Source organism: Oxyura jamaicensis, chromosome 13 (assembly GCF_011077185.1).
Source record: "Oxyura jamaicensis isolate SHBP4307 breed ruddy duck chromosome 13, BPBGC_Ojam_1.0, whole genome shotgun sequence".
NCBI classification, from domain to species: domain Eukaryota; kingdom Metazoa; phylum Chordata; class Aves; order Anseriformes; family Anatidae; genus Oxyura; species Oxyura jamaicensis.
In genome coordinates this window covers 3,880,903-3,908,157 of record NC_048905.1, presented here as the reverse complement: position 1 = coordinate 3,908,157, position 27,255 = coordinate 3,880,903, and the positions used below count along the sequence as shown (strand labels likewise).

Below are 27,255 nucleotides of genomic sequence, written 5' to 3'. Positions count from 1 at the left end.
ATTGTCGTTTAAAAAAATTTTTTTTTTATTATATTACCCCCCTCGCTCGCCCCCCCCCCCCCCCCCCCAAGATGATTCTAGGAAAATATAAGTTGTACCAGCTAATCTAGGTGTGACCGCATTTCCTTTCAAACAGGAATTTGTTAGAAATCTGCAATAACAGCCAACAGAGTAGAAAAAATATAGCCTTAGTAGCTAATAGTACTTTAACACCCAGCAATACAAGTGCTTCTTAAAACTGCGTCCACTAACAACACTTACACTGTTGTTCCTCTGGATATTTCTGCTTGAATTCAGCTTACTCCCAGATACATTTCAATGATTTTCCAACAGCAGACCAAACAGGCATGGCTTTCTAACTGCACAATATTACCGAAAGACCCCATACAGAAGTATCTTAGGTATTTCTTACCAAAACTTTGACCTTATAGAAATCAGCACTGCTTCTTACAGGTTGGATCCCATCCCCTGCTACGTGGGCCCCGATTATTTCCAGTACAGACGTGGTATGATATATCATTTATATAATTTACAAACCTGCTTATAACAACAAATTGGGTGAACTTTCATGCTCTGTGTGAAAGCATGTAGCAGTTCTGTAAAGAAAATAGAAATCCAACATACTACATAGCTTTTCAGAACAATTGTGATTTGTAATGAAGGTTGTTGTAAGCACTTCGTAACAGCATTTTTGTGAATCTTTTTGCAGAAATTTCTTAAAACGGGGTGTTAAATTTGAACACTACGTTATGATTGACTGTTTAAAAAAATCACCTAAAACTTACCCACTGCTGTCTCCCAGGAAATTGTGACAGATTCTGCAAGAAGCCTGAGACCTGCGTGCATTAGAAATTCTCTCCTGCAGGGCTAGCAGGTGTGGGCTATGTCAAATAAATGTATTGCAGTCTGTGCTAATAACCAAAATTATAGAAAACCTAGATGAAAGTGCTCTGCATCCAGCTAATTTGAAGCTACCTTACGAGACAATAACAAGCTTCTAACAGTTTTCCGCTTTTTTTAAATACACTAATTATGCTTAATGTTCCCTGTCGCATTAGCTTTCATGGTAATTATATTTCAAAACTTTTGCAATTAGGGTACAGTTAATATTGTGGAATATTGCAATTATTTTTCATTGTGACACCTCTATTGAAAACTGGTGGCATAATGATCACATTGTTCAACTAAATCAGAACTGTAGAAATATGGCAAATGAACCAATTATACATTATTATTTCTAATTACAGATAATGCCCTTTTCCTTTTGTCCAGAAGAATTTCTCTGATACCCAAGGCTCTTCCTACCTTTAAAAAGATCTACATGATTTCTCCACCTTCATTTTTCAAACATGTACTAATCTATAGGTATAGGACGCAGATGTATGCTGCGCATTATATTTTTATAAAATTCAGGCACATGGGCATGCGTGTATGTGTACACCAATACACGGAGAGGTAACTTACAGCTGATATGCAGGTTCAGTCAATTCTGGCTATAAATGTAAATACCGCTGAGTTGTACTCAGCATGTGTGAGGCTTTTACCTACAGATTAATCCTCAGAGGGAACCTCAAATGCATTACAAGTGCACTCTGCAGCTTTTCTAATTCAGCCCCGTCTTGCCCTAAACTGCATTTCCTTATTTCTGCTAAACCTCCCTCCTGAATAAACTCAAAGTCTTTGACCCTCTTCCTTTACGCCTGTAGCTCTCCTATTCATGGTGAAATCTGAACATCAAGCCCCCCAGATTTACACCCCTGATTCTCTGCTTATTGATGCTGAATTCAACAAAGCACAATGGCAACAGGAGGCTTTCTCAAGAACTAGTACACATCATTGTTAAACTTTGGGTTTTGTTCCTGGGTTTGGCAGAGTTTCTTTGTAATTAAGTCATCCTATAGCCTGGTATTGCACCGAAGTACACCACGAGACACACTGCAGAGGAGTCGGAAAGGAGCTGCTAAAACCAAGCAGCCGGCCAGGAGGCATTTTCAACACTTTAGCAGTTCTGAGAGTAATTATAATTTACCAACATTTACATTCTTAGTATTGAATTTTAATCAAAGCTTGCTTAATAAAGTTTTCATTTAAATTACAATAAATCAGTGATAAATAAATCAACAATCAAATCACTGACTTCAAACAGAGAAGACTTTCACCAAAAACACTGGCTTGCCAAACCCCACCATCTGCACGTTTCCCGGCTACCAGCCTGATGAATTTCAAGGTTATGCTACTGAGCTGGAAGCCATCATTTTTAGCCAGCATAACACGACACAAATAAAACACGTATTAGTTGTCACCATTTCCAGCATGAAAAAAATCTGGAAACAGGTTTATGTTTCCCTCAACAATGAACAGTATTAGATTAAAGCAGAACCACTCCAAAGATTATTTCAGGCAGAAATCTGAAAATTGCAAATCTCAGCTTATTCAGTACTGTGATATATATGTATATATTTGAAAAAGAGTAAGGCCTATTTTTGGTAACCTGAACAATGAGCACATTTCCAGAATGAACTATAACTCAGTCTCCTCTGACCCTCTGAAACTGTAAGAACTTCTTTAGTGATTAAATGAGAAATCTGACACAGAATATAATTTTTAAGAGCACCTCAAATCCTGCCACTACTCACATCTCAATTATCACCTACCTTTCCATCAGTTCTTGGCTTGTATTAGTTGATTTTTTTTAAAGCTTGTGTAACTAGATTTTTTTGGACATAGTAATTTTCATGCAAAATTTGTTCCCATTAACCCAGAGGTACAGTCTCCACAATCCACCGGGTGTTGACAAAACACAGAACAAGCAAACTGAGCAGCAGAACATGCTTCTCCCGCTGCAGGTAACACCACTGAAGTACAAACATACAGGAGGGAAAAGGTGACCCACATGGTTTTGTGCATGCATATATGCATTTTCAATATGAAAATCACCTATATATTATACGGGTCTGTTTTCTGAATATGGCTAATAGCCAAGTGCATCAAGCAGCGTAAGTATGTATTAAATAGTATCTGCTGAATTATTAATAGCAAAATATTATAGTAGACTTGAAATACCCTAACAATGGGGTTATAAGTAAGATGTTTAGTGGTCTAAAACCAGAGATCTAATTATTTTCCTCATGAAAAAAATAGTAAGTATTCAAAAGTCAATCACATTTTTCCTAAACTAAAGACTACATCTAAAGTCAATGCTAAGAAGTCCATCGTATTTGTGATTTAACTCATCTTTAAAGACTCCTCATATTCTCAGCTTGAAATTCAACTGTAAGAGCATTCTAAAAAAATACCCATTCTGCAGGACACCCTTTTTGTTTGTTTGTTTGTTATGGAATAATTCTGTGCAATCCTTTCAAAATTTTCTCATCTCATTACAGATAAAAGTTTTAAGGTTATGATCACCATAAAAAGGGCTGTAACATTTTGAAGACTTATGAAATAAAACCGATATTTATGTGTACTGATTTAACAGCTAGTCCATCCCCTGCATGTGTATCATGTCTATTGGATCAATTTTCTGGAGCAGCGAAGCATGTAAGCATAGGTGTTAATTACACTATTCCTCCTAGCGACTGTTTTTTCCATTGGACAGTAAAGCAAATTTTACTGGCAACTGTCAGCACATTGCATTAAGGAATGGAAGGTTCCTGGGGGAGTATACGCATTGGGGATATAAAATGTACGCTGTGTCGTGTACGCTGGTAATGTCATATTTGAGCATAGTGTTGATAGTAGAAAATGCATGAGTAAATTTCAGTCATGTATTCCATTGCTTTTTTAGAAGAAACTTGAATATTCCAAATTCAATTAGAAATCCACTGCTATTTTAATTTGCTTCATTACACAATTATTTTTTTTTAACCTGATGTGTTTTGTTTATACATTGATAGGCAATTTTATTTCCTGCAACCTTTAATATGCAATTTTAATTCTATGCAAATTCCTGATTAATTGATTAGCCCAATATTGCCTGTGGGAGGTTGAACAATTCTCTATGATGACAAAAGCAGAGCTGTATGTTGCTCTGAGCCTGTGATATTTAAGTACTCCCAAAGTGAGTATCACTTGCTTTTTTGGAGCTCTTCCAATACTCAAAAAAACAACTTAACTTTATTATCAAAAATAGCAACAGCATCATATTTCTTTCACTTGTCTCATCAAGATTCAACTGTTTTTCCCCCTGGTGATTTAGCTTTCATCAGTATAGAATCTCAAAAGTCTCATGTAAAGGATTCAACAGAGAGAAATGGAAGTGCAGGACCTGAAGTCTGGCTGTAAATCCAACAACTTCTTCCAATTTCCACCTCTATGTCTTGACAGAAACTCCTAGAGAACTTCTGTGCCCTCCCTGGTTCTATTGACTACTTCTCCTTCCAGTAGATTTGTTTCAGAAATACTTAGATTTTCTCAGGAAAACAAGATCCAGGGATTCAGAGTGCTTCCAAAAGTGCAAATATAGGGGAGTATATACAGGATCTGCTGTGTTTCTTGAAGAAAAGGGTCAGAGAGACCGTAAGGGTGCTGATGTGGCAGGAGTGTGCTGCAGATGCCCTGACAAAGAGAAATCCACAAAGCGACTCATGGAAGTCTGTGTGCCAGCGATCCCAGGCCTTCTGGCAGGACTTGGGCTGCAACTGCTTGCGTAAATATATAACGTTTGCAGTGGGCAGCCAGGAAATTATTATTACAATGTTATTTTAACCTTCATTATTATTATTATTATTGATTTTAACAATTTCAGCTAAAGAACGATGACACAAACATTTCTGCAAAAATTCTAAGACTGCATAATAACTATCTGTATTCTGATATGGATCACTCAAAGTAGAATTGGTGTAAATATCCAATTTAACATCCAATTTTAATACTCCAAATTGCTTAGCAATGAAAATTCAGCTACAGAGCAGATTCTTTTGTTGGCTTATGTGTTGTAATTGTAAAACAGAGATTGTCACAGGAAGAAGTGCCAAAAGCAGCACTAGGAATGGAGTTAACGGCTCAAATGAAGTTTAAGAACAAAATAGAAGTGGGAAACTTTCATTAGCTGATTTTTTATGAATAGGGTAACAAACAAGACTGCACCGTATAAGAATCATTAGAGAGTCTTTAAGCATGGTCTACTAACACAGCCAAATAACAATTAAAAAAAAAAGCAACAACAAAAAACAAAAACAAAACATCTGCGACTACAGTAAGAAAATACATTATCTGTAATTTCATGAAACCTGCTAGAGCAGGCAGCTCTGTGCTACAGGTTGTGCCATGTTTGAGCAATTTGCTGTATGACTGCTCACCATATTCTCCATTGCTGTGAATTTTGCTCATGGGAATATTTAGCAATGTTGACATATTGATATTAAATTAACATCCTCTCATATCTTCAACCGATTTCAGAGTGTAAACTGAAGGTGGAGAAAGCATCAAAACTTATAAAATACGTATGTGCTTTATACAGAGCTTGGCAATTCCTACAGGAATGTAGTAGCCCTGCGAGGCGAGACTCCTGCTCTCGTGGCTCAGCTGCAGTCCACTTTCTGACATTTGCTCTGTGTTTGCCTGGTAGTGAGAAGATAAAAACTTCATCTGAAAAACAACACAAGTCTCACGGTTGTTCGGGCTGGGGATGGGGGGAAGATGCTGAGAGGTTTGGTCTTAGGAAACATGGTGTGGGTTGGGCGTGTAAAACTATGCTAGAACCAGAGTCTGAAATGTTATAACTTCACCACAATATTCTCAGACTTTTTAGAACCTTTCTCATAAAGCAAAAATATCCTGGAAACTCAAAATACTTAAACCACAGACTTTTTGTGCAGACTGAAACCCAATGGTGGTATTTCTGTAGGTCTTACTAATAGAAGTCAACATGCTAGAGCATTAATTCCTGAAAAGAACCAGCTGTGACGTATTTGTTCATTAATCAACTCAACCTAAGAGACTGATTATTAAAAAACAGTTCAAGATAAAGATTCTCAAAAAGATGACATTATATTCAATGTATGTATTTAAACATCTAGCTAAAAATGCAAGCAAACAGAACAAAATCAACCACCCCACACCCTGGAAGAACAAACATCAAACCAAGTGAATTTTGGTCTTGCAGAAGAAGGAATTTCTTGGGAATTTGAACTGAATCTCCCTATCATATGCAGAAAGTAGAGCTCTATAGACAAACCTACACTACCCTAAGAAGAAAGCATTGAACACAAAGGCTGTTGATCCAGCAAGTCTGACCAGTACTAATTGGCTCAAAGAAATTTCAGTGTTAAACCTCAGGAAGTTGCAATCACCTTAACCAGACTTGACTGAACAGTTGAAGTTCATGTTCCCCAGAGGAGCTGTCTGCGCTGTTGGGATTCTGGGTCTCAACGAGCAATCCTTGCACCTCCCCAAAGCAAAATTGCCATCGTAAAGAGCTGTGAAACAGTAGCAGTTGCTTTGTGACAGTGGGATATTAATGAAAATTGTTCCAAAAAAAAAAAAAAAAAGGCAAGAAAATTACAAAAGATTCTCTAATGCATTTGCTTTTCTGGCATGGTCTCCAAGGAGTTCAAGGATGAAGAACGTGGAATCTTTCCAGTTGTCAACAACGAAAAAGAAAAGAAAAAAAAAGGTATTTAAAAGAACCGGTATGTGGTTGGAAATAAAAGTGAGGAAATAAGTTTTGTGGGCATCTCTCTATTTCTGGACGACTCTTTCTAGTGATTTGTACTGCACAACTTTTCTTTATAAATGATTTGGAGGAAAGGGCTGTGCTACCTGTGTGGATGGATTACGCTTTACTTGCTGACAGTATGCTTTTTAAATTTGGTTTCTAGCCAGTCTCTGCAGTCTTTTTCTCAGATTAGTTTTATAAGTACAATCCCTCACCAGCTTTTCTGCCACACCAGAGCAACCAATTCTCTGCTCAGACAACACTGGTCTCCAAAATCTCATCATGCCTTCGAGTCTCAGCCTCAAATCAGAAACTCAGCCCTGGAAATTCCTCCTCTTCTTCAAGGCAGTCTGGTTTGCCTGGCACCCCCTCCCCAGCTGCGCAGAGGTATAACACACACAGGTATAACTGACTGGCCTTGCCATGTCTACCTGCTAACTGGATTTTAGCATAGCTGTTCTTTACCTGGTTTCTCCCTACTGCAATGAGATAAATATTCACGAGTTTCTAATTAATTTTTGCTACAATTTTAGCTGAAAGAGATTGGGGAGGAGGGAAAAAGGGATTTGGAAAATGCAAAAACATCTAATTAAAACAACAGTTATTTCATTTTCAAAATGTTGAACCATTTAAATGTGGAAGATCTTTAAGCAAGTATTTCATTTTAAGGAACTCTTTAAAAATTATTTTTTTCCCTTAACCCACACTGAAAGGGATTTAAACAAAAAGGTTGAAACTACAAAGGCACATCTACTTTAGAGTGAAATGATTCATCTCTCTCTTCCTAGCCAAATTTACAAACTGAAAAGTTCATTTTTTTTTCTTCCATTTCATGTCAGACACAAATTGCCCCCCCCCGCCTCGCTTTACTCCCCTTTTTAGATATGCTTTCCACTTAAAGTCAACTCGTTCAAATCTAGAGAGGGGTTAACCTGAACTCTGTTATTCTCAGAGCTGTATATACTCCCCAGGAAATGTATAGAGTGATATTCCTAGAAATACAGGCGATTTATCTCAGAAAACATGTTGCTGAAGTAGAACAACTTCAGAGAAAGGCAAAAGAATAATCTTAAGTACAGAATAGTTATCATCAGAGGAAAGGATCTGATCAGGACAATTCAAAACCAAACTACTGCAGATGGAAAAGATGGAGAATTCTGGTAAGGAATAATAATTATTTTTTTCATATTTCAAGAACTAAACAGCATCCACTAAAACTATCAGGAGAAGAGGTTAAAACAAAAAAGGGGAAGCAGCTTCTCACCCAAACTACAAACCCAATTGCTACAGGATATTGCAGAGGCCAGAATTATTGATGTTTCAAAAGCCATCACCAATCAGTCTCAGGGCGTTGGCTACATGGTGGTGCTTGGTTGGGCTGCTGACCTGGCAGCTTGTGCTGAAGGAAGCAGAGCCCTCCGTGTGCCACAGAGGGCAGCTGCAGGCAGTACCTGTACAGAAGGCACCGGGCACGATGAACCTCCATTCTGGCTGCATGGGATTGAGCTCATGCAGATCACACAAGTGTAAGAAAATAGGAATAACCAACGCGTAACTGCATTAGGCACACTTCATGTCATGGACAATTCAAACAGGACCCTTGTGCTTTAGTTAGTTCCCATAACTAAGGGTGGAGATACGTCAAAATGCAGTGCTGCTGCTCCAAGGTTTCACCTATGTTGAAAACACAGGTGCCAGGAGCTGATGGAGTTTGTTTGTCAGGGTCACTAAGGATTTATACATGCACTTGCACACCATCCCAGTCCCAATCCTCATCCTCACCACGTAATGGAATAATTCAAAGCCATCATTTACCAGTTGGACTCTAACCGCACAAACTCCCTTCACTTGGCTTTGTAAATGATGCTTTCAGAAACCCGAAACTCACACACTCATGAAGATTTTACACCTTCTCACATTTACTGCTCCCTATTATTGACGGATCTGTATTGAGTGAAACAATTATCTACCTGTTTGTGGGAATAAATATTAACAAACAGGCTCAAAGCCTACGTCTTGCTGGACGGATTGTTTTAAGCTTTGCTACAGAGTGCATTAACTGAGGACTTAGCTTGGTGTCTGGTGTGCAAAACTCCCAGTGATTCCAGTAGAAAAAATATTTTGAAACCAGAAATAATAGCTTGTACATTAAAGATTTAATTCAGTGTACAGCACTAAAGTCCAGGTTTTTGAGTTCTCCCTACATATTGCAAACTAGTAGTTGGGACTTCTCATTTTATTCAATTTGAACATCAGGAAAAGCTCGCGTAGTTTTCTGAAAAGTGAGAGAAATAAATGAGCTACTTTTCTGCCTCCATTTCTTTGTATTTGAGTAACCTGCACTGGCTCTTTCTAAGAGTGAAGCTGTATTTTACTTGATTTACACATGTGCAAGTGACACAGAAATGGATGAAATGCCCAAGGTTAAAGACACCTTAGGCAAAGTACGGCAGAACTAGGAGATGGAAACTCATCTGACAAGTTCAAGGTCTGTGACAGAAAAACACACAACGACAAAACACAGCTGCTCTCCACTCTTTTATCCCTGGAAATTTAATATAAATCCGAAGTACATAGTCTAGTTAACAATGAAGTAACCTCAGTTCTTCAGAGGAAGGATTAAATTACCATCACAAAAGCTACTTAGCCTAGAACCATCACTACCCTATACCAACAGCTGTCCCCCCTGTTTGGAGCTTTAAGACCAAGAAAGATGTTTCAAACTAACAAGGTCAGAATTCTTTTTCTTATGAAGTACTGAGACAATACAGAACTTTTCCTTTGTACTAACAATGGAAGTTCAGGGGCATGGTAGTTCACAGTAAGCAAGTCCCTCTTTAGCAGATTCGTGAGAAAGCAACAGAGCCAGGGTAAGATTCCCTGGCTTGGGGGTTTAGCTTTGCACAGACTTCTATACCTGCACTGGTGTTCTAGTTAGTGTTCTTAAATTAACAGATCACCAAGGACAAGGAGTCCTCTCAAAATACTACAACTTCCATATTAAGTTGCATTTTTTCCCCTTTTGATTTACTACTTTTTTGAGATTCCAGATATGTAAGATGAGCACAATCTGTGTCACTATAACTATACAGATACCTTCATGTTTCTGCTTGTGTGGATCTATTTATTTATCTCACAAATCATTAGAGCTGACCTGAGTAAAAGGAGAGAAAAGCTCAGCTACTGAAAATCACACTGTTACAGCCCTATGATACCCGACACAAATGCATTAAACAGAAAGGAACTACGGTAAAGGAGGGACAAGTACGGCAATACCTTGGTGGGGCGAGGCAAGGACCAAAGGAGAGCTGAATGACAAACAGCACCCTACATAGACAGAAAAGGTCACTGCAATAAAAGCGACCTAGGGAACTGGGAGCAAGTGCAGCACTGCTACAGACTGGAAGAAAAGCCCGGAATCCAAGGAAATAGAACAGAGAGACGTGCAACCCCATTCATGTGTGAATGCCACAGATTGAGCTGTGGAAACATTCGAGGAGCTGACAAAAAGGAATAGGATTCCCCCCATGACGTGGTGTTGATGCCCGACAAAGCAAGCATTTAGAAGGCCGGTAATCAAATCTTACAGACTTTCAACTCTTCAGGTTTTCTGTGTAAGAATTTGGCAGAAAAATAAACAGTGTATATTTATAAAAGAAGCCAGCATTCTTCGGCTGATTAACTTATGTGAGCAAAATAACCCCTCATCTCTAGTTTTAGTATGCAATAAGAAGGAATTGGTCACTTCAAGACTTACACTGATCAAATTCCTCCTGCTCCCAAAGCTTTAGAGCTGTGCAAGCCAGCTGTACACAGACGTGATGCGGGTTAACAGCCTTACCACAGACAGAACAAAGCTACAATGCCATGCTAAGCTCTGAACACATCACACCACACTGAAATCTCTGAATATTTAATTGGCCTCCCAAATAAACCCCATGGTGTGCATCTCCATCATGCTCCCTCTGAAAGGGAATAGTGGTAAATCTGCATCAAAATAAAGCAGCTGTTTAATGGACGAACCACACACTTCACATTTATACCGTAACAGCGGCTGCACAAGGTTGCTGCTGAACTTGAGACTGGGAGAAAGACAAAATCCTGGTCTACAAAACGATCATTAGCAAAACCCAGCAGAAAATGCAGTGATGCAAGCAAAAGACTCCTTTTTACAATATTGCTTAGTTCGTTTAAGGAATTGGATTAAGAAGTAACAGAACATCCTGTGCTGAGCTGTATTTTCAGTAGAGGGTTTCATCAATAAAGCTCTATCTGCAAACCCTTTCAGTGTAAATATGCCCAGAGGGCAGTAAGGCTGCTGCAGGTAAACAGAGTAAAATGACAGAGTTCAGATTCCTTTCTTTTTATGTTGAAGGGATATAAAAGACATGCTTGTGAGAACTGTGAGGCAAGAAGTTAGGTGTGAATGAAAAAAAAAGGAGATAATAGAATAATTAATGAGCACTGAGCAGTTTCTCCAGAGATGTGGCAAGTTCTCCGTCTTTTGTAGTCTTTAATATAAGATTGAACATTGCCTACAGGAAAAAAAATATCATAATTTCTATTGATCGTGTCATGCTTTATATGAAGACAAACGCAAGTTTCTAAAGATGTTAACACCTGGCCAATCAATGCCACATTTACAGATGTGTCTTATGTAGCACTGAAGTTTATAAGCATATCAAAAATAGGTACTGTATAACTGTAAATCTATTCAAGTAACTATATAATTACGAATAATAATTTAGTGCTAGATAAACGTACGATTTATCATTTAAATAAAGCAGGTCTATAGCTTTGCCTTGTCAAAAAGAGGAAATCTGTAAGATTGAATATTGACTCAGACGGAAGGTGTTTCCTTGCCTTTGAGATGCTTGTAACAGCATATATTTGGATTTATAGGGAGAAAGGATGAATTGATTCACATTTTCATTATTACTAAAGATAAATAAAGAAAAATCCCAACAACTCATACTAAGAGCAAACAAAAAAATCATGACACTTCCTGCGTACAAGTATTGCAAAGAATTCTCAAAAAAATCATATTGTAAATTTCAGGGTTTCAGTTTTACAGTCTGAAATGCACCTGGCTTACACGTGCTTGGTTGATCACTTTGAATCAGCCACCAAATTGTGTTGGTGACAGTTAAAAATGTGAAATGATTTCTAAATGTTGCCCTTCCATGTGAACAGGTGCAGAATCCACTGCGGAAGTTGTTAGGACTCTGTCATTGCCAATGAGAAAGGAGGTGTAGTTCAGAAGATTAAAACTGTATCAAAACATTATTAGAAAGTCTGAGAAATTATTTCCTATACAACACAACTTAGAGCAGATAGCATTAACAAGAACTGGTATAGGTGCTTCTTTTTTTATACACACAAAGGAAAAGGTACCTCACGTGAACTCAAACAACTGCATAGGGAGGGGGAGAGAGAGTTAAAATTATTATATCCACAAGACCTTTCAGTTTTCAAGCAAGGCACCATGTCTAGGCATTCATTTTCTTGGCACAATGGCACGAACAACAATATCCAGTGTTTAAATTTCAAATGTGTGACATTTATTGGTGACCTCAGACTAGCTGCTAGGGGACAAAATAAGGCTCAGTAATGAGAAAAGCCAAGGCCAAGCTGGCCTTATTAACTGAATTATTTCCCAGCCATTATGGGAGGTATCAGAAAACAGCAGAGTAACATCCTGGAGAAACGGAACCCTGGAAAGTTACTACTCTTACTGCTTTGCTGTGGTGTTGCTATTACAACAGTCTGCCAGTTTAACACAAGCATCAGCATTAAACTCAAATGGGGCTAAGGAAAATCTTTGCAGCTCTCAGTACCATGGTGGGCTTAAGAAGAATGCAGAAACAATAGAATTATAATCTGTTCTTGATTGTATAGCTTTTTGTAGTGCATTATCTTTTTTTTATTACCACACAACCTTCTGCTTGAGATTTGTTCATCTGTTATGAATTCATAAATTAATAAATACAATGTTTCTGCAATATCTAAAAGCTAGAATTAAGTCTTCTGGCTGAAATTCAGACATCTGCTGGCATCGTCAACATATGCTACACAGATTAGCACCAACAATAATATCAGTAATAGTTGCAGCAACATGGAGCTAATACTTGAGAAAAAGTACACCCTTCAGTTTCAATATGAAAACACTGATCACGCTGCTCCTCCACTTCCATTCCAGCCCAAAGCTCTAAATTTAGACTTAGTGCTCAAGAAATTCAACAAACAACTAAAATATGAGCGGCCATTCAGGATTTAGAAAAACGAGGTATTAAAACAAATGGGAAAAAAAAATAAAAAAATTAAGGACCTTATAGCTAAACACACAAACTCAGTTCAAAATAATATGCATAGAAAAAGGCTGCTGTGTAAGACCTGAAAGCTAGGAGCCATTCCTCACAGCATAAACACTGAGAAAACAACAGGTTTTAGTTTCTGTTCAGTCCTATCTCCTGTAATAAAGAAATCTTTATTGGACTTTGTTACCCACCGAAGCACTAAGGAAAGAATTTTTCAAGTTAGTTTTGCTTTCTTCTACCTCTGGGACACCACAAAACAGCCATGGGTGCCAACTGGGAAAAAAGCTGATAGCACCAGAATTCTCAATAATAATAATAATGAAACCAGAAACAGACATACATAATTTTCTCTTAATTTGGAAACAGAAATTAAAACAATCAATCTGCAACTCTTGTTTGCACTGTTGTAAAATGTTATCAGAAAAAAAATGCTTATGGTATTTCTATGTGAATATATTGAATAGGAAGGACTGTTCCCCAAATAATTGTATACACAGAGGTAACACAAGGCTGCCTTTTGCAAGTAGAGATTAGCATCTATATAAAATAATAACAACAGTAATTACTACTGGCTCCATGGAACCTTAACTGGTTTCAACTGCTGCTGACCCAAGCATAACTTAGCAAAGTCTAAAATGAAATATTCTGAAAGATTCTGAAAGAGGTTTCAGAAAGAGATGCTGAACTTTTCACAAATGCATACAGTTGTTATGACAGCAAAGTGATGGTGGTGAAGGCTAAAACTTTTCTTCCTAGTTTCTGTTCCTCCCCATATGACCTCGGAAGCCATGCACAGAGACTGAAAGAAAACAAACACACAAATAAACAAAGTAAAACAAAAGAAGAGCCCAGACTTGTTTTAAACAGATCATGTACTCTAAGCAGGGTCAGCAAGAGCAGGTTGCTCTGCCCAGTCAGGTTTTGAGTATTTCCAAGGACACAGACTTCGCAGCCTCTCTGGTAACCTGTTTGATCACCTTCATGGTGTACTAGTAAAACAAACAAACAGCAACAATGAAAGCAAAGCAAAACAAAAACCAAGGACAACCCAAAACATCTTCTTATATTCAAACCATAATTTCTGTATTTCCACTTGTGCCCATTGCCTCTTGCCCTGTCAGCAGACACCACTGAGTAGAGCCTGGCTCCCTCTTCTTCCCCGTTGGGTATTAATGTACACTGGCACTATCCCCTGACCCCATTCTTCTCCAGGCTGTCCAGTCCCGGCTCTCAGCCTCGCCTGGTGCATTAGCTGCTTCAAGCCCTTGATCACCTCAGTGGCCCACCCCAAAGCCAGTAAGTCCACCACTCTAGCACACTGGGGAGCCCAGCACAGACCCAGCCCTCCAGATGCATCTCACCAGGGTGATCCTCGACCTGCTGGCAGCCCAGGCTGCCGCTGGCTTTCCTGCCCCAAGGGCATGTTGTTGTTGGCTTATGGTCAATGTGTGCTGGCTTATGGCCTGCAGGAGCACTTCAGTCCCCAGCGCATGCTGCTGCAGGGGTTATTCCTCGCCAGGTGCAGGACTTGGCACTTTCCCCTGTGGAATTTCCTCTGATTCCTGTCAGAATTTTTAACGGTCTCTGTGCTGAGCCCAGTAAGTTGCAGAAGAGTTCCTCCAGGAATCCAGCAACTGGGTCTTGTGTTGAGATAGCTACGCATGCCTAGGCCTCTTATCTACAGCTTAAACCCATGGTTTTCTGGCCAAAAAAGATGAAGATGCTGCCTACTGAAATATACAAACCCCTTTATTTAGTCTCTAAGTAAGCCAAAGTCAAGACTTTATGAGAAAAAAATTGAGCTAAGGATTCTAGGTTCTTGTTGCTGCTACTTTATTTTCTATCATGTAAATTGGCAAATAAAGAAACCACTTTCTCCATTCAGTATGGGGTGATAATTATCTGAAGGAGATACAATTATTTTTCTATAGAATTCATTTATTTCTTGAAGATAACTTATTTTGTATGGGTTTACATTAAACACTAGAAACTGGAAATATGTTTATTTGATATGCCAGACTGTAGAGCACTTCCAAGTACTCCCAGTGCAGGATCTCAAAAAGACCTCTGGCTACAAATGTATTAATGAAAGTTCTAGCTTCCTTCAGGGAAGAAAAAGAAATAAAATTTACCTACTACAAGGAGGTGGTTTGTGTGGATTAAATTACACAATGATTATGAAATACTATAAAAAGGTATTATCTATCGATTGCAGGAAAGCCTTCTAAATATTTATACTGTATATAATGAATATTGATATTTTACATAATAAATTACAGTAAATTGAGGTCATAAACACAAGGAATTGATTACGTTTTACTTCAAGTCAAACTCACAGACAACACCAAACAACAATTCTTTAATTCCACCCAACCTGTTCCTCCATTCCCCTCTCCTTGCTGCCAATAACTGCTTGTGAAAAATCAAAGCAAACCCTGTCTTCTAAGTGATGTCCAAACTACTCTGTGGGCAAATACTCTTACATTGAGCCAAACGCTTTATATTATTTTCTCTGAGCTAAAAAATCATGTTTGCACTGAAAAACAAGGCTCGATCCCCATGCCAGTTAAACTTCAATACCTTCCTGGGAACCACATGACTCTGTCTAATGCACATTCTCAGGGTTTAGAAGCATCATTTTCCCAAATTCAAAAATTCCCCAAACCATTCTGCATCTACTTTCTCATAATTAGAATGGTTGAAGATGATGAATGCATTCAATTGTGGCTCCATTAGACTTATAACTATTGTGCAAGCAGGTATATCCTAGGTGCTTTACTCAGGCTGGGGAAAAAAAAAAAAAAAAAAAGCAGTCTCATTTTTTGGCATTCTAGGATTTGGTTTAATAAATGTAAACCTTACATAAAATACATATATATTAAAACAAACCTGCTTGCAAAAAAAACAAAAAACAAAAAACAAAAACAAAACAAAAACAAACAAACAAACAAAAAAACTTTTTTTTTTTTTTCTGTAAGACTGCAAAACAGCCTGTTCTATTGTATTGCACTTGAAGCCATCACAATGCTATGCCAGCAAGATGAGTCACCTTATATTGCTAGAAAGAAAATACATAAAATGTATGCAGGGAGAAGAAATAAACCTATTCTTACTATTAGCTGTAAGAAACCATCCTAGAAAATGGTGTGACAGGAACTGACCTTCTATTGAAAGGAAAAAAAAAATCACTAACGTTTCACGTATAAAAGATCTCATTTCCTTCTATAATGTTTTTGTTTTTCAAAATACTATCAGCAGGTGCATCAGCGTTCAAAAACCTCTTGTCCTTCATCACATATAATTGTGCTGCATATTATATTAAGAAATACAAGTGGAGGAATGTAAGTGATGGGAGTTCAATTAAAAACAGCATAATATCTGTTGCATAGAAAATGATTCTGCGACTGAAATCAGGTTTTAATGAGAGGAAAAAAGGAATACATTTTCACATATTTTTAATTACATAGAATTTCCTCAAACATGATTTTTAATAACATATTCCATTAGGTTAACATCATATTTAAAGAAAGTGCATTTTCTGATTTCAAGTCTGATTTTGAGCAATTATTGTGTCATTGTTCTGCAGTAGAAAGGTTGAATTCATTTACTGTGTGGTTATGCTAGTTATGATTGATGTCGCTTCTCCAAATGATAAACCAATCACCCCGATGATGTAATGTCATTTTAAGAGTGCTATAATCACATTTCTCTCAAACTAGAAGCTCTGATGAGTTCTAACAAAGATTTATTGTAGATTAAAGGCCTTCATAATATCAACAATAGATTGCTCATTTGATGGAAAATTTGATTAGTTTTTTTTTTTTTAAACAAATGAATTTTCCAAACCTATCAAGAATGGCTATTTTGAAGGGCACAGCATGGTACATATGGATGACTATCTCCTCATATCCAAGAGGACCCATCTTAAACTTGTTGAGGAGACAACCTATAATTGCAGAGGCTCAAGCAAGCATAAGTGTACAATCAAGCAAGAAACCCATATAATGTAATCAGTCTTCTGCAAGTATTTCATCTTCAGTATACACTCTGAAGACCACTAAAGAGATATTTAAAAGAAGAACCTAGAGAGTGCTAACAAATATTTATTAATAAACATATATTACGTGGAATCTAAGCCTTAAATCTAAATATCTTAAAATCTTTATTTTTAATCCAAATCCATATTTAAACAAAATATTTGGTTTAATCTAATCTCTTCAAAATATCTGGATCTCCATTGCTAAGTTTACAAAGGCCCTAAAACAGATTTAAAAAAATAAAATAATAGAAATTAAATAAAAAAGCACAGTCTACATTTCCACATCATGTATATGGTAAAAGTTACTCTGAAAGCCTTTAAAGAAGCAGGATGAGACAAAAAGGTAAGCTTTTCCAATTTGAAGTGTATGCCACTGTCTGTGGTATTTTCTTATAAACTCTCTAACGGAAACATTTTGAGAAGTACAAAAAAAAATGACATAGTTAGAAAACACTTATGAGTTGCTCTAGAAGAGCATATGCTATAAAACAGCCTCAGTGCCGATCAAATATGCTTTTTTCTATGCCCTGAAAATTAAAAGCAAGCCATAATATATTATGCAAGAGATTATTAAAGAAGAAAATTGAGTATTTTGGAGCAAAATGTTGAAATGCAGAAAGAACAAGTCAGACATACATAAGCAAATCAAAACATAGCTGAAGATGCTAAAAAGGTTCCTTGTGTCAGTCCACAATAACAAGTATGAAACACAAAGCTTTAAATTTTTCTTTAAAACCTTTTTAAATAAACAATGACTAGTATTTAAAACTCCATTAAATTTTCAAATGTTCTTTTACTGCAAATCTCTTTGTTTGACTTGATAAGAAAAACCCTGCCGGTTCACCCTTGGTATTTACAGGTTCTGCTGGAAACCAAGTACTCAGTGTTCAAGTATCCTTCAAGTCTCTATTTTTAGTTCATATTCTCTGACTGTGATTTTCTTCTACTTAGCAACCCTCGATGTCTTTCTCTTCCAGCCACTCTTACCATTCCCTTTTAATCCCTTCTAATCTGTTTGACCGACCACATGCTTTATCCAAAACATGTGCTGTTTTTGTTCTTCATTCTCTCTCTCTATTTTTTTTTTTATTTTTATTTTTTTCCCCCGGTTGCCAACATTCACCTGTTCCCAAGCTCTGAGAAGCACACATATCCCCAAGAACTTATTCCTGACTGGTAATGGTCCATCACCAACCTGCAAACCAGAACTGCATTCTCCATGAGCATCACTTCCCTCTGCTCTGAATTTCTTCTGCCATTTTATTGCTGTTAATTGGTCTCACAATGTCCTTTTGTGATTCTTCACAGTCTGATCTTGTTCTCAGAGCCCTGTCGTCATCTATCTTTCCTTCCCACAGCTCACCATCTTCTCCAGGTATCTTCAAGGACCATGAAAATTCACTGGGGAGCTCCAGCCTCTGCTTACTGCCTTTCAAACAGCTACTTATCATGCAGGGACATTCCCTCTTACCTACGTTAATGTAGTCTCCTTAAAAGCACTAAGTGACAGATTTTGCTGAGAACCTTTTGAAAATACAAAGATACTTCATCAGCTAGATCACCCTTACTCACAAATCGCTAACCCCTTCAAAGAAATCAGGAAGGTTTTTAAAACAGTACTAACCTTTACAGAAGCTATGCTGATTCAAAAATAGAACGTTATCTACATAGCTACTTTTTGTTGTAGTAATTTCTGTAGTTTCTACTGAATTTCCCATTTTGAGGTTTGCAGCTCCTGAGATCATCCCAAGCAAAACATGTATTTTCCACCCTCAAATCTCAAAACAAAGGTAACATGCTCAATCTCTGAATAAGTATTTGTCCATTTTAAAATATCTGAGATAGCAAAGGGATCATAAGGCTAAAGGACAGTTCAGGTTGGAAGGCAGCTCAGGATGCCCATAATCCAACCTCCTGCCAGACCAGGACAGCTCTGAGGTCAGACCAGGTAGCTCAGGATTTTAACTGCTATGTTCTTGAAATCCTCCAAGGACTGAGACTGCACAGGCTTCCCTAGGTAACTTATTCCAATCCAATGCTTAGGGACAACATTTTACCTTATATCCACTCTGAATCTTTTATTTTTCAACTTCTGCCCATTGCCTCATCTTCCCACCACACACCACCAGCCACTGTTTACAGGGCGTCATTTAAATCTACTGTATGCACCCACGAAGGCAGAAGGTTCCACACCACATAGTGTGTCCAGCATTGTTCAGATCTGTATCGTGCATGAGAAAGAGACCTTGAGCAGGTCAGAAACTGCATTTAAGATATAACCATTTACATATATGAACTTAGAGTTTCTAGTTAAATAGACAGAAGCTGCACAACAGATGTTTATGTTCAAAAATGTAAGCAAAAAACAAAGCTTCTTTGTTTTGATTAGAATTCTAAAAAGGGATTGCATTTTCATTCCTCAATTTATTGCCTGTCAAAATGTAAAGGTGTTTGTTTAAAAATAAATAAATAAATAAAGGGAGAGAAGGGAAAACTCCAAGCACTACAGAATATATGACTGATAGCAGAGCTGCAAGTGTTTTAAATCAGGGGCCTGAAAAACAAAATGTAGTTTACTGAAAATATCTGTATCTTGGTTAAAGGTGACACTGATATTATAGGATGTGATTCTGAAACAAGAGAAGACACAACAGCAGAAGCAACACACATGTTCAGATACAGATCCTTGTCACCTATATCAGGAGCTGACTAGCCTACGCAGAACAAAGGACCCCTGTGTGTATTCCCCTTTTACCAGATACATCCATAAGCCATAAACCTTATTTGAAAAATAAATTCCTTGGATGAAGCATTCAGTGATAACTTTACACTGCTTATAACACTATAAAATAACTCTATAGTGAAACAGAAAAAAACATATATGATATATAGTGCTTACAAAAAAGTTTCAATGAAATAAAACTCAGATTTTTGTTTGCCTTGTCTCCATATATGCTCTTAATTTTGAGGTGATGCAAGAACATGTGCAAAGAAGTATAGAAACAGCACAAACATGTCACAAACAAACTCCACATGGTTGCAATTTTTCTTACCACTGCTGGAAGCCTGCTGTGGCCCTGAACATGCTCTTAGCAGATAAGAGTTAGGAGAGAACTCCTCATCAGGATTGGTGTCCATGATTTGATGGGACGTGTTGCTGTCTAGCAATGGCATCTGGCAGCTAACTGGTGGAGGATTATGAGAACTGGGCAGCTGAGCAGATGGGAGAAGGCTAGACGAGGATGTAGGTGGAATGGGACGACCTGGGAAAGAGGACACAGGGATCAAAGATCAGCAATGAATGTAATGAAAAAAACAAACAACTTTACTGTAACTGTCCAAATAACACACCGCTGCTCAGAGTCACAAAATCTCTCCACTAGTACAAGCTCGTCCCTTTGCATCATACTGAAAGCATTGTGAGCAGCTGGGCTGTGAGCTCATTCTGGACACCCCTCCCTCCACAGCACCAGGCTGTTCTCAAATTGTTCTCAAACACTGCAACATATAAGCACATCAGCTATAGGTTTTCACCAAATGAATTTCCACAGCAATAGTTCTTTGGCTGAATAAGACCAATGAAAAAGAGGAATATAAGGAGCTGAGCCTTGGAATTACAGCACACGTCTGTAACCACCTCTGAATTTTTCTATTTGTAGACGTGGGCTAAGCTGTGATATGCATTGGAAACACCAGGATTCAATGTCCTTTCATTCTCATTTCTTGCTACAATGGTGCTGTAGGGAGAGAACTTCAACTAGGAAACCCTGTCCTTAATGTGCACTATACACCTCAGCCCACTAACAACACGTACTTGGTTAATTAAACTACTGGTATCAAGTTAGCCAAGAAATAATAAAATTATAATTCTTACTTATTCTTTGCTTTTGTGAACTTTGCTCTCATAACTTTATGTCACTCCATTCCATCAAATGCACACAGATGAAGCCAGCCTTTTTTCCCTTTTTTTTTTTTTTTTTTTTTTGGCACTGCCTATTAGAATATGACTAGTTATAGGGATGAGAGGAGTAAGAGTAACGTGCATTCTGACTTCTGCAAGTTTATCTAGTGCATTGGAGAAATTGTTCAAGAATAATTTATACATAGGAAAATATGACCTCTGTAATCCTGCCAAAGTCTGCAAGGCAGAGAGAGATCCGCTGCATGCTAGCTACAAACGTTAAAACACTGCAAAACTACATAAAATGGTGCATCCTTATTTCCATCAGTTTTAAGGAAACAGTAACAGAACGCACGCATGCTGTCTTTTCACTTGATTACATCACCTTCATTTCTGGAACCCCTGACTTTATAGGAATTACGCTAAGGTTTATCTCATAAAGTTAAAAAAAAAAAAAAGTGAAAAAATGCCCATGACTACATATAAATTATGTTTGGGGAAGAACAATCAACCAGAAGTAACCTTAGATACTAAATCTTTTTCACTGCTTACTACCAGCAAATAGCATGAACTGCTTTCCTACCTTCAGAAGATTTAAAATAAATAAAATAAAAAATAATACTAAAACGACAACAACAATAACACCTTGAGATAGGCAAGTGACTGTTACGCTTATTTTTTATTATTTTAACTGTGGATAAATTGATGATAACATCAAATGGGCAAGTTCTCATGTGGCATAAGGAACATGACATTATCACGTGTTTAAGCAACTCCACAGCTACCCTCATCCACCCTTTTTTATGCTAGAGAAAATTCAATATGAATTGAGTATTTTCATTGCAGACTTGCATTTACCAGGAATAATTCTAATATTGATGACACGAATAATTACTGTTATTACTCATGATTGTGCTGTTCTTATGAAGCACCACAGCACATAACCTAAACATTCAAGGGATGTAGTAGTTGAGAAAAAAAAAAAAAAAAAAAACAAAAAACACAAATTATTCCTTTGCAATATGTAGGAAACAAGCAGCAAGACTGGAGGTTTGACACACCCCTGACAGGAATGTGACACTGTACACACAGTGCATTTAATTCTCACATTCTGGCTCTGCTTCAACATCATGAAATTAAATGAAGAGATTTTACATATTCAAAATCCTCATTTATCATAAGGAAATACATACTCATAAAAATATTGTACATGTGCGGTGATGAGATAAACAAACAAAAAAACCTTTACTTTCTGTGCAGATCATATACAATATTTTAAAGAATTTTAAGTCAATTTTTTGTGGAATTTATTGAGACAGATGAAAAAAACACCAACAATTCTTTTGCCAGAAAAGCTAATCACTTTGTTATCTTCATGAAATAATACAGCCCAAATCCCTGAAGACAAGGTAACATTTCTAATTACTACATTTCTGTTTGTAGCCTAGATGAAACAGAAGGTATCAAGTTGTTAAAACATTGCATTATTTTGGTGGGAAGTTGGCTCCTGAGGAAGGCTTGTCCAGAGGTACATGTTAATTGAAAAACATCAATTTCTGTGAGCCATGGAACCTATTGTCAATCTGTCTTGTGGTTAGATTTTCTCATAAGCTGCCAATGTGATTAAAGCTTTTGTTGTAGTTGGGGCATTCATGATCTTTCTGTCAGGTTGATTTTGGCATCTACTAAACTCCCAGCACTGCCTTTCTCTCTAGTAGCAGGGCTCTAGTAGTGCTCCTTCTCTCTCTGGCTCTCCATCCCCCTACTCCCTGTAACACATAAGAGCATCTTAAAACACCCAACCTTTTGTAAAATTTGATAGGAAGTGAACCAAAAAATTACTGAAAAGAAACAGAAAAACATGTGCAGAGAGATACTTATTAAGTTTTATTTCCTTAGGAAATGAATCTAAAGGGTAACTCTGCAGGACCACAGCCAAGGGATTGGTTGTAAAACTACTGAAAAGAGTTGAACATACACAGTTAGGCTATAATAAGCATGACAAAATGACAAATAACATTTGTTACTATACATTCTTAAGATAAAAATAATAAGTTCAATTCCATACTGTTGAATACCATTATCTTGGTCAAATAAGTCCAATGTGTTATTGAACAGATTGAATTTTGTAAACCTGAAGCTCCCTGACATATTTGTGTTTCTGCACATACCTTAACATATTTTGAAACCTCCCGTCTCTCAAAATGATTCTAACTTCTCATCATTTCACTATGGGACACACATTATGCCACAGTATTATAAAACATACTGACATAGGGGAACATCAGTCTCTTGTTACGCAGCTCCTTTCAGAAATCAAATCCGTAATGTAAAATAGGAGCTGGTAAAATTTATATCTACTCTTAATGTGCCAATATGATAAAGCTTCTATAAATAAGATTTTTATCTCATGGTGCATTGACAGAAATCCTATGTAATGGATACTTACTTCTATTGACAGCAGTAATGCAATTATATACTACAACCAAAGAAAAACACACACAAATGCTACAAAAGGGAAGCCAAAGTCTAAAAGCTGATGTATTACAAATTCAATAGGGAAAAAAAAAATAGTTGTTCAAATATCTGTTCATATATATATTCAAACTGCATATACTCATGTGTGGCACAAAAATAGTGAATACAGTATGCCTGAGGCCCTTTTCAAAAGAAGCAAGCAAACAACAGCAAACCTTTTTCTTTTCTTTCTTTTTTTTTTTTTTTTTTCTTTTCCTCGTTACTTCCTCCTGTCATTTATCTTATTTTTTAAAGTGAAGGACAAACTTGGTAAGTCATCTTCTGGAGGATGTTCTGATTTGGGATGGCTTTGGGCTTCCGTGCTTCATGGCACCTCATTCTGCAAGGGCCTTCTTGTTTAATTTTTAGTCTATCACTTAATATTCTCTCCTCACCCCTGGTAAGATCATATAGCAGACAAACATTGACATTATTTCTGCTTTTTTCTTTTTAACAGAGTCACATCTCTCTTCATCAGTCCAGGAAACGACACCTCAATTACTGCTACACTTTAAGTCCCTGAGGCTTAAAATCTGCCTTCGAGTCAATGTTCAAAAATCAGGCCATGCTTGTAGCTGGCACTGATGCCACAGGTCTGCAACCATCCCCTGCAATGCACCCACAAAAGCTGAGTATGCAGATCAGACACTGATGTGAAGATTTCTTTTTAAGAAAGATTTCTCATTAAGGACAGCTTCACAGACAGACAGTGGTTGAATAAGGTGCAAATGAAACAGTGCTATGAACTCCAAATTTCAAATTCATACAAGAATGAGGATAAGGCATTGCTAATGTCTTGAAAAGTTCCAGGGGTGTGAAAATTAGAAAATTCTTTGGAGCAACATGCCAGAGTGATAAGGAGTGATTGGAGCAAGGTCAATGTCTTTTTGTTTGAAGATGAGCTTCAGGAGGGAGAGGACTGCATACAAGAGATCTTATTAGAAGAATAAGGCCAAGAGTTGTATCACACTGGGAGCGGAAATTCATGTAATGGACATCAGCATTCAGACTGCATTGGTGAAGTCCAGAGGCAAAAATAATGATGTAAGCTCCTCAGATGTCTGAAGTCCTATAATGTAGCATTTAGTTCAAAGCTATCACAGTCATTCTGGCTGCATCCTGCCTAACCTTTCAAGAATCTGCAGGGAAGAATGCTGCATGTAACCAGGAACTTAGATAGGATTATCTATCTGTCCCCCAAAATCATTCCTGTCAAGTCAAGCTTTCCATTTAGTCCAAACTGATGAAGCAACTGAAACATTCATAAGAGTGTCCAAAGAATTGGACAAAAATACAGAGGGCCTATATCTAAAGAAACTAGTTTTACAGATGAAGAGTTGTAGAAAAAGGAAGAATTTGAGGTCCTTTACACCAATACAGAAATATGGTTCTTTAGGGTATGTGACAAGCTTTGCTAGAAATCATCTAATTGTACTTTAGTAGATGTTGGGCATGTCTGGAGGCCAGTAAGTGATATGTGGCATCAGTGAATGCTTTGAGTTGCAAACAAAATCTTTGCAATTCCCAGATCTACCAGACACAGGTACTGGGACACGGGCAGCAGCCTCAGCTGCCTTCTGATCACCCAGTTGTGCACAGTGCTGGGCAGTGGCTGACCACTGCTGGTGGAAAACACCAGAATAATTTGTTTCAACTCTGAGCTCTAGGATAGCAGTTTATGTAACGGTAATTACCAGCAGTAGTTTACCAGTTGCTGTTGTAACTGGTCTGTACAACAGGAACAGAAGTGAAATTGAGAACACTGAGGGGCTTTGTCCTTTGACTTGTTCGACGTCTCAAAATTCAGACAATCCTCACTGGCACCTTTAAGTATGCCTGAAAAAGGAAAAATGAGGCTGTGGTTTTGGAGCTTTTCCGTTGTGACTCGTCTGGAGCAGTGAAGCAGAGGAAATTGCCTAGGAAGTCTATCACTGCCTGCCAAGTCCTGCTCACGTCCTTCCTAAATGACAAGTTTCTGGACTCGAGTAATCACTTCATGTTTTAGAGGGAACGACATTTCCTTTTACTTACATCTAAAGAGGCTGTTTAAGTGATGTCCCTGACAGCATCATTAGCTATGAGACCCAAAAGCACGGCAATCGCCATCCAGGGAGTCTGTAGCTGGGTAAGTGACAGGGTCAGAACGGGTTACAGGCTTACTAGTGGGAACCTGCCATGCGTGGCCATGGTGTAACACAGCAACAGGGCTACGGAGAAGACTGTCTCAGGTCCAGACACTTGTAAGACAGTTAAGAAGAATTCTGTTCATCTTAATCACAACGATACATTTGGGAAAGAGATATTGCCATTGCTGTTAGCCTAAGAGGCCACAACTCATCACCAGGAAGGAAAAAGGACTGGCTGCAATCACTCCCAGCATTATTATACATACATATGAGACAATCAAAGACGAGAACCAGACTGCTTATCAGTTTCTGAAGGGTTTTTGAGATGTGCTTTCCATACTCTTTCCTCTTCCCTCAAAAGACCCATGGAGTTTTGCAGGTGAAAAAACCCACGTGTGTGTGAAACTCTATATTCCACTGTGGTGCACAACAGGAAGCAGGGAACACGTCAAAAAGGACTGAAATTTAAGAATTTTAACATGAGTGGGCATGGCATAACACCCATTACAAGAACACATCTTGAAAAGCTTTAAGCAACCCCTTCAGTTAATTGTAATATTATTATCTAAAAACAACATAATAGGAACAATAATCATATATATATATATATACCATACATACTTTTACCCACACACACTTAAGCAGGTATGCATAATTTCCAAAAAAAGAGCATTATTCTAAGAGGTCGAAAGGACCAATTCAGACTCGTTTAATAGACATTTTGCCACTGATTTGCTCAGGGTAAAGATCACTATCTGTATATTGTCATTCCACACTCCTAATTGGAATGGCATTTCAATACAAAAGTTTGTCATCAGAAAAAAGCCAAGTCCCATATACAGATCTCAAAGCTTACTACATCTGCAGTGAAATTCTCCAACTTTTCCCATCAGATGAATGTCACTTCTAGGCTTAGGACATCCATAACAAACACTTCCTCCTTCTGAGGAAGCCCCCTTCCTACAGGACACCTGGGACACAGAGTGGAAGCACCATGAGAAGCACTCGGCAGGACACTGTTTTCAGCACTAAAACACCACCCTCTCACCTACAGAGTGCACCAAATTTCTGACTACATTTCCAGCTCAGCCTAATTGAAGCCCCTACGCTGTCAGCAATGTTTAGTTCACTTTAAAGAGTGAGAAACATTACTAAATGTGTCAGGAAACAGCTAGATACCATAAGAAGCATGTTTTTGCAGTGCAAAGCACTATAAATTAGGCAGGTAGCTGATGAGGTGAAACGCTCCTGAGGTATAGCGCATTCAGCACTCTCCTATTCCTGCACAGGATAATTGCTTTCTTGCATGAAAAAAACGTCCTTCAACTATTTGTGCAAAGCATGTCTTCCCAGTGGGCTGGGCACTCTCAAGGAGAGTCGCATTTAATAAATCAAATATATATCATCATAACTGGCATAAGGAATATAAATATTTTGTATTTGATGAATTTACTACAGTTAACTGGCAACGGAAAAAAATGCCCATTTTCTGTATAGTAACAGCATCTATTTTTGTAGCTGAAAAGGAATTTGTACCTCAGGGCTCTGCAGGCCAGCATGGAGACCCAGCAGGCAAAGCAGGGGAGAAAGTCCTCTGCTCTCAGAGCTTGGCGGGCTTGGGGACAGGGCGGGCACTGCCCAACAGTTCACCCACCCTGCAAGCAGCAGTGCTGATTTATCTGTGAAGCTACCTCAGT

At 37.9% G+C, this 27,255-nt stretch overlaps 1 protein-coding gene across 12 annotated transcripts in view; it reads right to left on the bottom strand.

Moving 5' to 3' along the window:
* TENM2 (teneurin transmembrane protein 2) overlaps nucleotides 1-27,255 on the bottom strand; it is an 823,338-nt gene that overhangs the window by 200,629 nt on the left and 595,454 nt on the right. For all 12 annotated transcript variants that reach the window (XM_035338985.1, XM_035338975.1, XM_035338974.1 and 9 more), the window contains one exon: nucleotides 20,068-20,277. In XM_035338985.1, coding sequence (XP_035194876.1) covers nucleotides 20,068-20,277 — 210 coding nt within the window. The remainder of the gene's footprint in view (nucleotides 1-20,067; nucleotides 20,278-27,255) is intronic.